We start from the raw sequence: 17368 nt of genomic DNA, 5'->3' as shown, positions 1-17368 counted from the left end.
TGGTTCTGATAAAGCTTTTTCATAAAACCAGTGGTGTTCCCTTGGTATGAACATCATTTGTTCCTTTAATTTTTTTTTCACCCAAAAAGGAGCTAAGTGCTGTTACCCCATTCTTCCACTCATATTATACGATTTTTAGTTGTAAGTAACCCCTTTATACCAAAAATGAAAGCGCTAAATTAGAAAATACTAATCGTAGCGTGACGTAGATTAGACGGAAATTTAAGTTTTCGCAAGGCATCCTTATTTTTCAGAAAAAAACGAAAATCGAAAAAATGTCACTTACCCCCTTCTTCATCCAAACGCTTCTATTGAATTGAGTCACTGTGGTGTATGTGTACTTTTTTTTGTACTATACAACTTTAAAAATTAATACAAAAAATTTTCTATGCCAATAGAAATTGTATGAACATATTTCCAGCATTCATTTCCTTTGAGAAATATTTGCTGCTTTAAGTCTAATCTAAATCATGATCCTGATTTGTTCACTGGGATAAAAAAACTAAAGTGAAAAACGGATTTGTTTTACATTGTTCAAATATAAATTCCGATTTTTTTTTCTCAAAAAGTAATTTGATTAAAAATAAAGCTTTGTACATTCTTGCGGCAAAGTATCGATATAGTCAAAATAGATTTTAGTTTTTTCTTATATTGCATTGCTTTTCAGTGTACATTATTTGTGTACAAAGCGCGCGGGAGGATAAATATATTTTTGGCAGAGAAAAACGTTCAAAGATATACCAGAGCAACAATACTAACTGCTTCAACGTGATATACCCAAGGATAAAGAAAATACATTGGTAGGAGGAAGGAGGATATTTTTTTTTTGTTCTTCCTGTTTTTCGAACGGAATCGGTATATGGAAATGAAACTCCGCTTGTAAATTTAATTGCATCGGCGTTGTTTTATTGTAGATACGAGGTATGAATAAAACAGATAAATGTGAATGGTTTTATTTGCATTTTATTTTATGTCTTATTTAATGGAATATTGATTGTGTGTGTGTGTCCGTGTCTGGTGGATAAAAGGGGAGAGACTAGATAATGGCAAAGTGGGTTAACAATCCGAAAAGCGTTTAATACAAAAATAAAATGAATGTCTATATACTTAACACCCTATAAAACAGTTCAAAAAGTAATCTTCTTAACGCTCACAGTAACTGGTAGCTTATGTTAAAGAAAGAAATAAAATAAAGAATTTTTTATTTTAATCTTTTTTACCTTTTGTTTTCTTTTTATTTTAATCTTAGCTTACCATTAATGTATGCTATATTATTGTTTTATCATGACCTTGTCTAAATTGGGGTGTTTGTACTGTCAAATTTTATTGAATGTTACAATAAATTTTTAATATGAATTTTATTAGTGAGCTGTAGCCTGTAGGTACCTACGTATATAGCTTTTGGTTCATATTTTTTTAATTCAAAATTAATAATAAATGCTCTCAGTTGTTTAAATTGCTATAATATAGTAGAGTAACTAAAGCTCAAAAAATGGTTATTTTAGGGAACCCGGCCGAACAGCTCTGATTTTAAAGTGTTTTTTTTTGTTTTTAAACGTCGGTAATTAAAAATACTTTAAAGTCTATAGATTAAAAATTGCCGCTGTTGCCATTTTGATTTTTAAATTTAAGGCGTGTTTTTTCTAATACTCAGTAGCTACTCATTTTTCATTCGCAAAACAATAATAAAAATTCAAAAAAATTCAAAAAAATCCCATGAAATTGAAGTAATATATATTACCTTTTCCTCTTCGGAATTCAATTGATTCCATATTTTACTCCAAAAAAGTTTGAAAAAAAGTCCTTTACAAATTTTTATAACGTTTTTCTTCCAAAATTCTGAGTTGAGGACCATTCTTTCAAAAACTCTCAATTAAATTTAGTGGATTTAAATTTTACAGATAGAAATGAGATTCTGGCTTTTTAAAAACGTTTATGCAAATATTGTAGGTGTTGCCTTTGTGTTCAAAATATTTTTTTTTGTATTTGAAGTTAGTTTGTGAGAAAATTGTATTTATCGCTTAAACGATGGAAGAGTGTCTTTTACTCCCATATACATATTTTTTTTTTCTTAAATTAAATTTTTTACTAAAATTTAAACAAGAAAAAATGGTTTTGTTCAAAAAAAATTAACTTTAATTTTTAAATACAATACGGCAACATCTGTAATTTGTAACCTATAGACTTTTCAGTATTTTTAATAACCGACGACGACGTGACGTTTAAAAAAAGATGATCAAAATTAGAGCTGTTCGGCCGGATTCCCTTATAATTTGCTTTAGTTACTCCACTAATAGTCTCGAATATGATTCAAAATTCGATATAGAAACAAAAAGCCGTTATTTTTAATATCAGCATCGAATGAAATTAAATATCGTCTTGTATTAGTGAAAGCATTTTCAAAGTTGTACTACACTGTATTCGAAATTTTACAATTTAAAAAACCGAAATATATTTACAAAATTTAACTTTTTTCGTAGAGAATCATTTGACCAACAAACTTTTCTTAAAAAAAAAAATTTTAATAGATTTCATCGTTTAAGGATTAAAAATACGAATACCGAATAAGAGATTTTTGAATACTTTTAGGAAATCGGACTAAGGTGTCCCCTATGGCTCGATATTGGTTTTTATCTAGGGAACAACAAATCGTATAAATGTCAGCTTATCACATTGAAATTGATTGGCGATACCAACACATTCCGGGGGAATACAAAATGTAGAATTACCGAAATAATTCTGCCTATTTTTGGTATTTTTTAATCAGATGGCTTTATTATGGACCTTTATAAAAAAAACCACCAAACAACGAAAAAATTAATCACCGAAGACATGACATGAAAATAAGCGAAATATGTATAGTATAGTCAAATATTAGCCGTGGTCGCCAAAAACAATAAAAAATTCTGGTGTAAGAATATTGTCATGTAATTTCAATTGAATTAAATGTGCTGAATTCAAAACTGTTTACAGATGTATTCTATTTTACGTCTAGTTTTTGAGCTACGAGTATCATCAATATTAAAAAAAAAAATTAGGTTTAATCCAAAATATTTTTTTTAATACAGGGTGTCCCAGAATGAGATAAGGGCATTTTGGGGGATGATTCTCGGGTATATTTTAAGAAAACAATTGTTCTACAGTAATTCTCTATCTGCAAAGTCGATACAATTTAGCGATCATTTAAGAAAACGCTTACTTTTGTATGCCTTTACTCACGTAAATGTTAATTTCTCCGTTTATACTTATGATAGAAACTTCATTAATATCAAGAATTTTCGAAAAAATACTATTCTTTGTAATCCCATTTAAAAAAAATTTAAAATCTTTTTTTATTGCTCAGATATTAATTTTTTTGGGTATTCATTTTTTCTTACACATGAAAATATTTTATTGCGAATTTTATTATTCTCTCTACTGTCCCATTTTTAATGATGGTTCGAGAATACATTTTTCTCGTGTTTCAAAAAAAGCTATTGATGTCAATTAAGTAACGTTTTTCACTCCTATTCATAAAAAAAGCTAATACTTTGCAGTTAGGAGATCTTGCATTTCCATTTCTTCCCATCCAATGATTACTGTACTCTTTAGTGGGCTAGAGCGTCATCTTGTCTGCAATATGAAGCAGCTAGATGAATCACTGAAATATACTGGATTATATCTGGTAAATCATATCGCAGAACCTTCATCAATTAATATTAATATTTTATCGTCTCCACTAACGTAAAGCAGAAGGGTGATTTCATATTTTTCTGCTAAGAGCAATAAGATCTTATTAAAGAAAATGTTTGGACCAACTTCGAGTTTAACTTAATTACAACAGCGGAAATATTACAGATTACGAAGAACCTCCGCTTGAATTGGTAAATTCTAGAGTACTGTCTTAAATGTTATTTATATATATCTTCAATCCCTTGGGTGCCATCAAGTTGAAATAAGTGATATCGTAAATAAATGTTACTAAAAGAATTGAAGTCCCACTCATAAGTTTCGGCACTGGTACATTTGTCAACCATACAAAACCAAACGTACACGTAGGAAGTAAAAGGAAACTTTTCTCAAAGCATAATTAAAGCCAACACTTATAACTAATTTACAACAAAAAAAAAAATAAATTATTTCCTTAGCTTGTGCTTTCATCTTCCAAGTACGTTCATAAGAGAACCACCAAACTTCAAAGCTCAACATTATATTTATTTTTGTTTCTCCTTCTTTTTCACGATGTTCGTCCCTTAACACTTCAACACAAAGAAAAAGTGTTCACCTCCCTTATGAGTTCAAGTTCTAATTCACTTTCTAAAAACTTCTAAGCTTCTATAAACCATAACATTCTTTTGAAACTTACACATCTTTTACCAAGAAATAAAAAAACATACACAAAATAAAAAAACCCTTACCCTAATCAGAACCTCTCTTCATCAAGTTTATTTTTGTTACTAACCAGAAACGTTATCCATTTGTAACACAAAAAATAAAAAGAGAGCAGCAAAGAAAAATTCAAAGTAAAAAGCATATAAAGTCTACCACACAGACTTTGGCCCTAAGCAAAAGCATCCTGTATATAACTGAAGAGCCGCACCAATTCATTTCCTCTAAACAAACTATGTATCATACAAAAAAAACATTCGTCCTTATGTATGATATAATGTAAAAGGCTAAACTAACTGCACACAAGTGCACGTACTCTATAGTACTCATTCTTTGGAGAATTATTTTTATCTTATTCAAAGAAGACATGGACATGTAATAACCACAAAAAAAAAACAACAAAAAATAGAATCCTCACAGGAACCACTTTTTGAAATTTCTCCTTTTTCCCCCATAATGTCCCATATCCTTATACCAATGACCGAAACCCATCCTTTTTATTTACATCATTTGTTTGCAAAAAAAGGAACAGAAACAAAATGAATGGAATGTAGATAAAACATGACTTACCGTCCTTGGAATTTGATTACAATCCGGGCCGTTGCGTCCTCCGGGGCATTCACAACTGAAATCATCTCCATGATCAATGCATCGATGTCCTTCGGGGCAGGGTTTATTGGCACAAAAATCCACCTAATCATGTTTCCATGCCATTCGAGAAGCAGCCCGAGGAGACACAACACGAAACCATAAATCGATTGTGTGTGATTTGTTTTTCCAACACAAAGAACCGAGATATAGTGTGGCATCAGCCAATAACAAATAAAAAAAAAAACATCAGAAAAAAAAGAACAAGAAAAACCAGGATTACAAACAAACAAAAAAACAGTATTTGCATTAAAAAACACACACAAATAAAAAAAAAAAAAAAAATTGAAAAGAAAAAAAAAAACAAAACAAAACATCAAATTTACATGGAAAAATAAATTGAAAAAGTGCCACAGTTATAACTTTACTACCAGAGTACATACCTTAATCTCACATCGACTTCCAATGTATCCTTTAGAGCACCTACACTCGAAGCTACCGATTTGATCTATGCACTCCGCTCCATTCAGGCATGGATTCGATTCACATTCGTTATATTCAAAATTGCAAAGTTCACCAGCGAAACCTATGAGAAAAAAATACAACAAAAAAAAAACCAAACACATAAACCAATTGAAGTGAAAAGTTAGTCGAAGGAAAATTGAAATAAAAAAAAAAAAATAAGAGAGAAAAATGGAGGGGATGAAAAAAAAAATCAAAAGTTTCATCCACAAATCATCTATGAAAAGCTATTAGTTCGAATCAGGATAACAGACAGCGAATTCATTCGAATTATTAATTCCTTGTGGGAGTCTATGTGTATATGTGTTTGTTTAACTTTTTATGTTTGTATTGGGTGATTTTTATATTATGACACATTTTTTGTTTGTCTCCCTTTTGTTTTTTTTTTTTCGTCTGGATTTTTCAATAAATTTCTAATGGGACTTTTAAAATAGATAATAGTTGATAATACGTGGGAGGGAATAATAGAGACAAAAATCATTTCGAATTATTGATTTCCAATGAAAACCATTTTAATTGATGATTCACTTTTGCATTCTTTATTTTAGTAAGCTAATGAATTTCAGTTATGAGCAAAATATGAAAAAAAAAAAAAAATGCAATAAGCTTTATCGCATTTCCTTTTTAACATTTTAAGTCTAATTAACATTTACATTTGAGAATAATTTTGTTTTTATAACACTCGTACAACGCTTTTGGTTGAAGGTCATGTAATTAAAATACAAGCGCACAAGTGATATACCTAGCTCATTAATTTATTTATAGCGTATTGTTCGAAAAATCATTCTCAAATGGAATTACAGAATAATTTTCTTTTATTATGTTATTATTATTTTGAGATGAAAATCTACATTTTTCCACTAATAAAATAGTCCAATAAATAAATTGGTAGTTCTGGTTAACGGCAAAGTTGTTTATGAACCTTTTAAGTTTTCCGTAAAAAATGTCGACCATAATAATGACAAAACAAAAATGCATAAAATTTTAATCAATTATGATAATAAAATTTCCTATAATTTGAGTGAGTCTAAAACCGTCTCTTCAAGCTTATTGGTTTACAAAATTATTTCCTTTTGAATTTCGTAAATTTTGTCGAAATCGAGTGTTTTGTTTTCAAAACTGTTTTAGCAGTCTTCTTGTGCTAAAAACAGTTTTAAAAATAAAAACACTCGATTTCGACAAAATTTGTGGATGTATAGATAGTTTTTCCCTTCAAAAGTTGAAATCGTTCCAATTCTTTCAATATCGAAAAAGTTCTCGATTCCGAATTTGATATCAAAGATTATTAAAGGAGTACATTTTATCAAATAACTCGATACCATTACGTTTATACAAAAAATATTTGCCGTGGTAAAAAAAAAAAACGTTTGAGATTAAAATTAATCTGAGAAACAATGGTCCGCTGAAAGAATTTGGCATGTGTCCTTAAGATTCATTATTTTCCATATAAATTAAATGTAAGTGCCAATTTTCTATAATTTTACCATTGTTTTCCAAAGTTATTTTGATCTCAAATAATTTATTTTATGTTCCAACAGCTTTTTCCAACAGCTTTTTTTCAAAAACTTAGGATGTTGATTAGATCATTACCAGAAGCAACTCTGCCAAAAAATAAAAAATTTATAAAATAAAACAAAAAACAATTTTTATTCTAAGGCATAGTGAATTTTGACGTTTAACATATCGCATATTTATTCCAAAAAAACTATTAAATAAACGCAAAATATCACTTAGCGTAATTTTACCCCCGCCATAGGACAATTTTGACTCACAATAACTTTAAGTTGTTTGTATTTTTTAAAGTTTTTATACCTATTTAAAAAATTTAAAAAAAAATTTCTATTTCAATAAAAACAACATTAATCGACACATAAAAACAAAGTTTCAAAAAATTCATTGATTCGTTTTCAAAAAATTGAATTAAAAAAAAAAAAGATTTTTTATATGAAAAACAATGTTTTGAAAGAGACAGAGATACATGTAGACAGAAAGATTGACAGACAGAATTGCGAGATTAATTTTCTCGGGTTCGATTTATTTTTCGATTATTTTATCGCAAGTAAAAAATTTTTACTGATAAAAACACATGTTCTGACAGTGCTTGCACTTTTACTTCTGATTCAAAGAATTTCTGAGGTTTACTTATGAGAAGTAATTTTTTAGGTGTTTGGGTTTATTTTTAAGGCTAACAAGTAATTTGGAAAAAAAAACATTTTTAATAATTTATTGATAGTTCTTAAAAATGATTGAATTTTATTATGTATCAAAATGTATGCTTGGCGAAAAACTGACTTCAGCGATTAATGCTGGGCTTGGATAGATGAGAAGATTATGTAATTTGACTTATTGAGACTATCTCTTAGGCCCCTAAGCCAATATATATTTAAACAAAATTAAACGTGTAATTTACTTGATATAACATGTAAGCCAATGGGTCGTATGCAAAAAAATTAACTTAAGTTTTTTTCTCACTTTTCAGTAAATTTTCTTGAAATCTGTAATAATATCCAAATTAAAATATTTTATTTTATTTTTTTTTTTAATTTATAAATTGCTTCAATTAGAAAAACAACTTTCAATAATTGTGAGTAATTTTTTTTATTAAAATTCACAGTTTGGACAAAAATAGTATAAAATGAGTTTCGCCTATTTTTAACTTAGAAATCGATTATTTCAAAAACTATTGGTTATAATATATTGATTTAAAAATTAAAATTAAATGTACAATTTTGCCTTTCGGAAATGGTATCATTTATTACTGTAAGTGTTGCCGTTGTTTTTTAATAATTTTTTTTTATTTTGATATTTTTTTTTTTAGAAAACTGCCCCTCCCACCTAAACGGGGGGAGATAGACCCCCCTCCTAAGAAAAAAATGTTTGAATTGAACTACTCTACAAAAACCTGTTATCAAATCATGGCGTCCAAGTTATCCTACTACGTGCCAAAAAAACATTTTTGTTCCATACCTAAAAGTTCGAATTTCTGTAACTGGGTTGAAATCGTAAATTTTTTTTTTTCTAAGCCAATTTAAAACGGATTTTCATAAAAAATACCTCGTTTGATTTGCAAATAAATATTATTTTAGAATATATGTATTTTTAAAACAGCATGTTGTAGTGAAAATACATACTTTAATTTGATGTCGAAGTTGGGTAAATGACGAAAAAAATGGAATTTTTGAACCATGACAGCTTATAAACTCTTGGTGGTTAAACCGATTTACATGTTTTATACATTGTTGAAAAGGTATATTTATCGAAATGGGTAAAAATTTGACAAATCTAGATTTTTTTCAATGGGTGAAGGTAAAAAAAAACCGTTTTTTGCCCCTAACTCCAGATTTTTGGGGTGTTAAGGACTTTTTAAATACTGTTTCGTAATCAGTGCAACTATCGTGATAGGTCTCCGCCCCCGTATATTTTGAGTGTTACACCGTGTAATTAAAAATAATAATACAGATCATTTAATTTAGGAGTGAATTTGAGCAACTTAGCTTGCAACCTTCTTCATTTTAATTCAACTGAGTAACATTCAATTTTTGCTATCTAATTTTGTTTATCAGTTTAAACCCGTTTTGGTTAAATTATATAATTTTTAGAAAGATCACAAAAAAAAAAACACTTGGAATGTATGTATGTATTTCATTTTTCTATAAAACCTTATAGGTTGTACGTACTTTATTCTTAGTTTTTTTCTAATTTAATTTACTTTTATTTTCTCAAAATATTTTTATTTTATTGTTATTAAAGATTTCGATTTTCGAATATTCAAAGACTCGGACTGCTATTTAATGTTTAATATCAAAAACCAATTTCAGAGTTCAAGCAAGTAACAAAAACCAATTATTATTTAACCAGCTGTTAAAAATCCTTGAGGAGGGGCAAGTTGTCTTGTTTTTAAATTTATTTTTAAGTAATTAAGTTCAAAATACTTTTCACCTTTCCTGGAATTAATTATAGTTGTTACGAAATACTCATTTCGTGTATACAGGGTGTCCCACAGTCACCGCCCCAAATGAAAACCATGGATTCCTGAGGTCATTTTAAGTCGAAAAACTTAAGTGGTATTTTTCTCGTTTTCGTTCCGTTTTCGAGTTACCACGGTTTTTATGATTTTTGCTCTCTTGTCTTTTAACTGGCCTTATCTTTGCCAAACTACGTTCGATTTGAAAGATTTTTTCTACAACCAATCAAGAATTTATTACAGTTTTAGTTTGTCTCAAAACTTTTTTTCTGCGGACCACCGTTTCTCCACAATTTTGCATCGAACACAATTTTCTTCGTTTTGTAAGTTGTTTTTTACACTTTCATATCATTTAAGTCAAAAAAACACGTTAATGAGTATTGCTTTTTTGTGCTTTTTATTAAAGCCCAGTTAATTTTCATAAAAAAAAATAAGTTTTATTTCATAAAAAAGGCTACTAAAAGTTATTAAAAAAAAAAATAAACAAACTGAGTGAAATAAAAAAAAATAATTTTTAAATAAAAAATTAATTTAAATTATTTAAAAACTTTTTCTGAGCTATTGTGGTTAAGAAAAGAACAAATAGATAAAGCTCAGAAAGAGTTAAAATTCATTTAAATTAATTTTGTATTTAAAAATTATTTTTTTTTTAATTCACTCAGTTTGTTTATTTTTTTTTAATTACTTTCAGTAGCCTTTTTTATGAAATAAAACTTATTTTTTTTTATGAAAATTAACTGGGCTTTAATAAAAAGCACAAAAAAGCAATACTCATTAACGTGTTTTTTTGACTTAAATGATATGAAAGTGTAAAAAACAACTTAAAAAACGAAGAAAATTGTGTTCGATGCAAAATTGTGGAGAAACGGTTGTCCGCAGAAAAAAAGTTTTGAGACAAACTTAAACTGTAATAAATTCTTGATTGATTGTAAAAAAAATCTTTCAAATCAAACGTAGTTTGGCAAAGATAAGGCCAGTTAAAAGACAAGAGAGCAAAAATCATAAAAACCGTGGTAACTCGAAAACGGGACGAAAACGAGAAAATTACCACTTAAGTTTTTCGACTTATAATGACCTCAGGAATCCATGGTTTTCATTTGGGGCGGTGACTGTGGGACACCCTGTATATATAGATCTGCTTGTACCAAAAAAAGGGGTTTTAAACGGCCCCTCTAGTTATTATCTTTATTTGCTTCTGTGAATATAATAATTTTATTAGAAAATTGCATCGCCTCTGGCTATAGGTGGTGGCGGCGAGGAATTTTCAAAAGAGAATTTACAGATAAAAATAAAGAGATATAAAATATAATTCCGTTAATCTCGTTATACTTTACTCAGCCGAGTCGAGCCAAGCATTGAATAAAACTTGCCGCTTGACGGTGGCGCACGTAATATTTTTGAAACCCCTTAAGAAATATCCCCCAGATAGAGTAGAATCCATCCTATGGATACCTCTACTCTCTACTACTTCTACTGTGTGTATAAAATGTAAATCTAATTTCACAATTTTGCATGTAGATTATTTAAATAATCACGCCTCGCCACAACTTCATTGAAACCATTAAAAAAGGGAAACACCAGAATTTCACACCAACCAATGAACGCCAACGAACCAACCAACACCCTGAGTTTAATTCAATGCGGATGCTGAAACATCCGTCGTCGTCATCATTGTCAGATGAATTTCAACGTATTCTCATTCTTTCATTTTCTTCTCCGATCCCCAAGGATCTATTTAAATGCTTACGCACTTCAAGACTTCAAGAAAAATAACACAAAAACAACAACAATAAACTAAGTCAAGAAAACAGAGGGGACACAAAAAAGAGGAATATCCTTAACCACGACACACCACCAATATACAGACACTCACTAACCCGTCGAGGTGGATTACAAAAATAAAATATACGACCAGGACACAGAAAAAGAGAGAGTCATTGTCTAACAAAAACACACCTTTCCACTTACAATACCTCTCTAAAGTACATTTACATACCTTCACTTTATTCCCTATTCCTATTTATATTTATTTCTAGGTTTTCATTTTGTTGGTTTGTATTCCTGTTCCTATTTCGTCCTGGCTCCCTCTTTGCAATAGCTTCATTTACTATTTAAGCATTCTGGGTGTTTGCTTTGAAATCCTTTGGCATAAATTGCATCGTGTCGTTTTAAGAAATTCCTTAGCTTTGGTTTGTGCTTTTAATTTAATTTATATTTTAAGAGGGTTTGTTTGGTAAATAATTATTCTTTCTTGGGGAATACACAAACTTTACCTTCGGAATTATAATATTTATGTTTTCTTTTTCCTTTTTTTTTCTGTTCATATTGTACTTATGCAGATTTTTGTTAATCAGCAAAAATTTAATTTGCATAAATAAAATAAGAAAATTCAGCAATTCAATAAATTTGATGTTTGTGTTTGAAATATTGAAACAATTTTAAAGAGGACAAATAGATTTTTTTAAGAGTATCTTGAAAATTAAAAACATGGTCAATTTATTATAGCTAACTTTGAAAATAGTTAAGAACAATAGGAGCTGGAAAATTATCTATTGGAAAATTATCAAAATATAAAAAGGGTCCAGAGGAAAAACAGCACAAGTCCATTTCATTTCATTCCGAGAAACTCTGAATGGAGAATTCTGAGAATAAATGTCTGAGCAAAAAAATTATAAAAAAACTCTGGCTGAGATACGAAAGTGCTATTTTTTGGTATTCTTAAAAATTCCGCTATTTTGAATTTTATTGAACATCTTTATCCATTCAAAAAATTTAATTACAATGGAAAGAGAAAATGAAGAATGCATTGCATTTTTTTGGATGTAAAACTGACGAATAAAACGGCTTACTGAAAGCATAATTTTTTAAGGTGGCATCATTGAGAAAATACTTTCCAAAATTTATTCTACTTCTACTTCCTTTAAAAAGAAATTGCACCAGTTTTGCTACAGAATACTTAAAGGAAACACTTTAGTAATATGGGATTCTATTAAGAAGACTGTTATCTCATCCAATCAAGCAGAAGATGTATACAGAACCAGAATCAAATTAAAGGAGTAATATATCAGCCAAAAGTGTCTTGAAATAACGCCGATCGAAATAACATCGCAAATTCAATTTCAACTAACGAAAATGAAATAATTTCGAGTTAAGACGTTCAAATAATGTGAACTAATAATGCCACCAAGAGTAAGCTTCAGGCGAGTTGTAATGAAAGCATGACGCCCCGCACCATTTATGCACCGTAAATCTCATATATGTACCTTGTTTTAAGGTATAATGATGATAGCTATATAGCAAAAACTACCTATTTAATTTTTGTTATACTCATGTCCCATTTGAGTGAGATATAATATCAACACGAATTTGGAACTTATTAATGCAGACATATAGCCAATTTGTTTTGTAAATGGTCATTAATACAAAATTTTTTGAGAGATGGAATAATTGAATGAAATTATTGTAATAGATTTAGGCCCAATTTATTCACACTCCACTAAGTTTAAAGTCGCCATTAAAAAAGGGATATTTTAAATTTTGTATGCGATTTGACAGTTTTCTAATTTTTAATGGAGACTTTAAATATGGAGACTTTAAATATAAGTGCGAATAAATTGGTCCTTAATTTTATAGGAAAATATTTATCGACTTTGTTTTTCTAAGTGTGTTTGTATAAAGTAGAATTAAAACCTCTAATTTCAGTATTAGAAATATTTTCTTAACCAAAATCGGATAAAAAGAAGGCAAACAAAAATTGAGTAGGTTCGCATCAATAAATTGTAAAACTAGTATTTTAAAAGTTTCTCTACTCAAACTCTCAAAAAATTAAAGTTTCATAAGAAGTCTTCTATCTTTTGAATGGGAAATCAGCTGCAGACAATTTGGAATGGAAATAATTTATCTTTATCAAATCTAAATCTTGAAATTTATTAAGTTATGAATATTAGGGTGGGTCAAAAAAATCGAAATTCTTTTTTTTTATTTTGTACTCCAAAAAATCGATTGCTAGACACCTCAAGAATATACACACCAAATATGAGCTCTTTGTATTATTAATGGGAAGGTCCTCCGCTTCGCTATTTTCCATTTTTTCATCAAGCTTCTATTAAACAAAAAATCATTTTTTTATTAATTGACTTTTTAACAAATTTCTTTACATATTCTTGTAAAAAATTAAACGCTTTACAAAAAAGGTCCATTACACTTTTTTCGTTTATCTAACCGTTTAATAGATATTTGTGGCCCAGAAATCGGGACAATCTTTAAAAATTCGTTTTTTGTTCTTAATTTTGTAACAAATTGAAAAATTATAAAAAATCAAACGCGCAAGATACATACTTGTAGGGAAATGATAACGGAGTTACGAATAACAGAGTTACGCGTGACAGAATTACGGCCGTCAAAGTTACGCGAAACCGAAGTTACGAAAAACTAGAGCTACGAATTCTAAAGTTATGTTAAGCTATGACATGTGATTTTTGGGTTGGCAACAATTGCGAGGAACGATATGGAATTATGGAAATACAAACAAGAGATTCACATTTTTCTCATTGGTCAGAACTAAATGAGTTAAGCGAAAATGGGTGTTATTTAATCTTGTAAAATTTTGATTGGATAGGTATAGATATACAAAGTGGGTATTACAAAATACGCTATGAATTATTATATTAATTAATAGAAAAAAAATACGTAGGTGCAATATTAGTTGGACAAATAAGAAGTTAATTTCAATTATGTCCCCCAAACTTACATAAGCATACTCATGTTTTTTTTTTCTATTTCAACGTTTTTGCGATCTTCTCACAAAAACAAAACCATATATGTATATCTATACCTATCGAATCAAAATTTTAGAAGATTAAATAACACCCATTTTCGCTTAACTCATTTAGTTCTGACCAATGAGAAAAATGTTAATCTCTTGTTTGTATTTCCATAATTCCATATCGTTCCTCGCAATTGTTGCCAACCCAAAAATCACATGTCATAGCTGAACATAACATTAGAATTCGTAACTCTAGTTTTTCGTAACTTCGGTTTCGCGTAACTTTGACGGCCGTAACTCTGTCACCCGTAACTCTGGAATTCGTAACTTCGTCGGTTTCCCACTTGTAGGTATGTACATAATTGATTTGATACAAATTTTAATCCAGAAATTGTTTTGTTTTTTGGCTTAGAAGAAGCAGCATACATTATTGTTTTATAAAAAAATATTTTCCCAGTTGTCCGACTTTTTTTGGTGTTTGGTACCTAAATAACTTTTTGGTATTTATATTTCTTAGTTGTGATGTTTTTGACACCATAATACTGAAAAAACCTTTTTTAGTATTGATTTTCATAGCTTGGGTTCGAAAGGGTTAAGAAGGAAGAAAAATTGTTTTATAGAAACCGTTACAAATCACATTATACCATAACCTCGAAAACATTAAAAAAAATTTTTTTTTTTGCATTTTCTAAATTCTACATAAATTTACATAAATTTTCCTTGTAAATGGTTGAATAAAATAAACTGTTCTGTAACACAGTCAGTACCGTAAATGTATGGTTCAAAAATCCACTCTATCCACTTTTTTAGCATTCATGTCTGATTGTTATTGAGTTCGATTTTTTGTTATTGAGTTCGATTTTTTTTTACCTTACACTAGATTTATTAGGAAATGATATGCCATCTAGGTAATAGATTTCGGTTCTACAGTACAGTTTTTAAATTCAGAAAATTATGAACAATTTACTTTTAAGTTTGTGACTAAAAATGGTGAATTCTAGAGGGACACTGTGGCGTATGTGTAACTTTTTTTGTAAACAAATCTTAATTCATATACATAATTTTATTGTTGAGTAGAATAAACCAGCTATGTTGAAATTTGTTGATCCTTCTGTCGATTTATCACTTCCGATAGAGTCACATTTTGAACTAGATGGCAATCTAACGAAATTCCGAATATACATATGCATTAGCGGGTACTTATAGGTTCACAGTAAGTTTTAGAATATCATATCAAAAAAGGAAAATTGTAGGTAACTCTTTGTAATTTTTGGGTTTTATTTAAAATTCCGTTTGAACTTTCGCCCATATTTTTCAGCAATAGAATTCCTCGTTCAAGTTCTAACAGAATGTATTATTCCTTTGACTTTTACTACAAACTATCTTTTTTGAACAGAAACATCTCTTTCCAAAAATTATTGTAAAGTTTTGTTTTAAAAATCTGTGAATAAATTCAAAAGTGCCATAGGCTTAAATAAATTATTAAAATTGTATCACTTCAAAAGTGAAGATATAAGTTAACTTCCCAACCACTTGAGCTTTTCATAGAATAACAAAATAATTTACACAAAAAAAAATTCTATTTCTAAAAGTTATGTTCTCAAAACTATACACACAAAAGTTCTAAATAGGGTTCACCAAAAAAATAGAGTAACTTGTTAAAAAAACAAAAAAAAAATGAAATAAGATTTTTGTGAACTCATCCGAAAATCTACCTCTCGAAAATGAAAGAGAAAATTGAATCATAAACATCCAGCAGCCATTAAATAAACATATCAAACTTAAAAACATAAGACAGGTAATTGGTTTCAAAATAAAAGTTCAAAACAGAAAAAAAAATGTAAAATAAAAATAGAAAAACAAAATAAAAACTTGAGTTCTAGTAAAATTAAAAAAATATAAAAATAAAAAAAAAAACTTCGTCCACACCTTTTGAGTTTCCGTAATGGAAAATATTGATTTTAAGGTACCTACCTACCTACCCACCTACATAGAATAAAGTTTTTAACATCCTGCCACAAGTCTGAACATTAAACTTTTTGGCATCTCTATGATTTTATTTACGTGAACTCTTCACCACTTTGGCTCTTGTAAGCAGGTATCTATCCTACCCCTTACTGCTGTAATTCCCCCCGTCATTGTTCGAAAGTGAAAACAAAACTTACTTTTTACATTTTAAATTGAAAACAATCCTTATTCCATTTTCCTACTTTAGGCTATTTGGAATGAAAGTGTGGGTGTTTTATTTTATACAGGTAATATTTTTTTTATTTTAAATTAAAAATGTATGTATACAAAAAACAAATATGAGACGTCAAATAAAATACAAAACAAAAAAAAAAGACTCCTTTTAAAAAATCTTACACCCAACTCGCAAAGTAACAAGAGATATAAAATAAAATAGCACAAATGAAAGAAACTTGTTAAAAAGGATATAAATGGAACGACTAGGTCTTGTGTTATTGTTTTTGTCACTTAAGATTTAAAAGAAAATTCAAACATGATAATACTCGTACTTTTAGCAGAGGATTTTCATAAGATGTGACATACAGTTAAATCTTTTAGATTGAGTTTAGGAAGTAGGAAAAAAATCACGACTAGGTCGTAATTTCTTGATGGGGTAGCTTATATTTTTCAAACTATCTTTGAAATGCGCCAGTTAATTTTTGAGAAAAATAAAACTCAAAATTAGTGTCTATAAAAAATAAAATGATGGTAGCGTTTGGCCCAAACTATTTTTTATTTATTATTATTATTTTTTTTTTTTTTTGAAAAAGACAACGATTTTGAAATATTTTGTTTTTCTAAAAATAAAAATTCATTTCGGTTCCCAGAATGAATAAAATATTTTTTTTTTTTAAAGGGCGAATGGATCCTTCAAGTCAATGTCGTGAAGACCTTACGGAATCATGTCGACGTGAGACATGGTCTTAGAAAAAGTGACTACGGCGACGACGCACGCCAACAGCCATTGCTGCTACTTAACAAATTCTAACACAGAACCTAGCTTTCAACCGACTAGAATTTTTACTTACCCACACAAGTTTGTTGTTGTTCATTTTAATGTTTCTGGAATTCAGTATCAAAACAAATAAGGACTAAAATAAGGCCACCTTAGTTAGAATACAAGGAGAAATTTGTAGCTTCCATCCTTCAATCAT

The 17368-nt window shown here is 29.0% G+C and overlaps 1 protein-coding gene across 2 annotated transcripts in view; it reads right to left on the bottom strand.

Annotated features, from left to right (window-relative positions):
* The window catches only part of LOC129906757 (mucin-2), a 175379-nt gene that overhangs the window by 49721 nt on the left and 108290 nt on the right, over positions 1-17368 (bottom strand). Inside the window, exons 8-9 of one of the 2 annotated variants that reach the window (XM_055982656.1) lie at positions 5400-5542; positions 4939-5061 (exon numbers count right to left, since the gene is read on the bottom strand). In XM_055982656.1, the coding sequence (XP_055838631.1) occupies positions 4939-5061; positions 5400-5542 (266 nt within the window). The remainder of the gene's footprint in view (positions 1-4938; positions 5062-5399; positions 5543-17368) is intronic. The other variant, XM_055982657.1, reaches the window with a different exon arrangement.

This window comes from Episyrphus balteatus, chromosome 1, assembly GCF_945859705.1.
Source record: "Episyrphus balteatus chromosome 1, idEpiBalt1.1, whole genome shotgun sequence".
Taxonomy (NCBI): domain Eukaryota; kingdom Metazoa; phylum Arthropoda; class Insecta; order Diptera; family Syrphidae; genus Episyrphus; species Episyrphus balteatus.
Note: the sequence above shows the minus strand (reverse complement) of the source record. Positions and strands in the feature narration are given on the sequence as shown.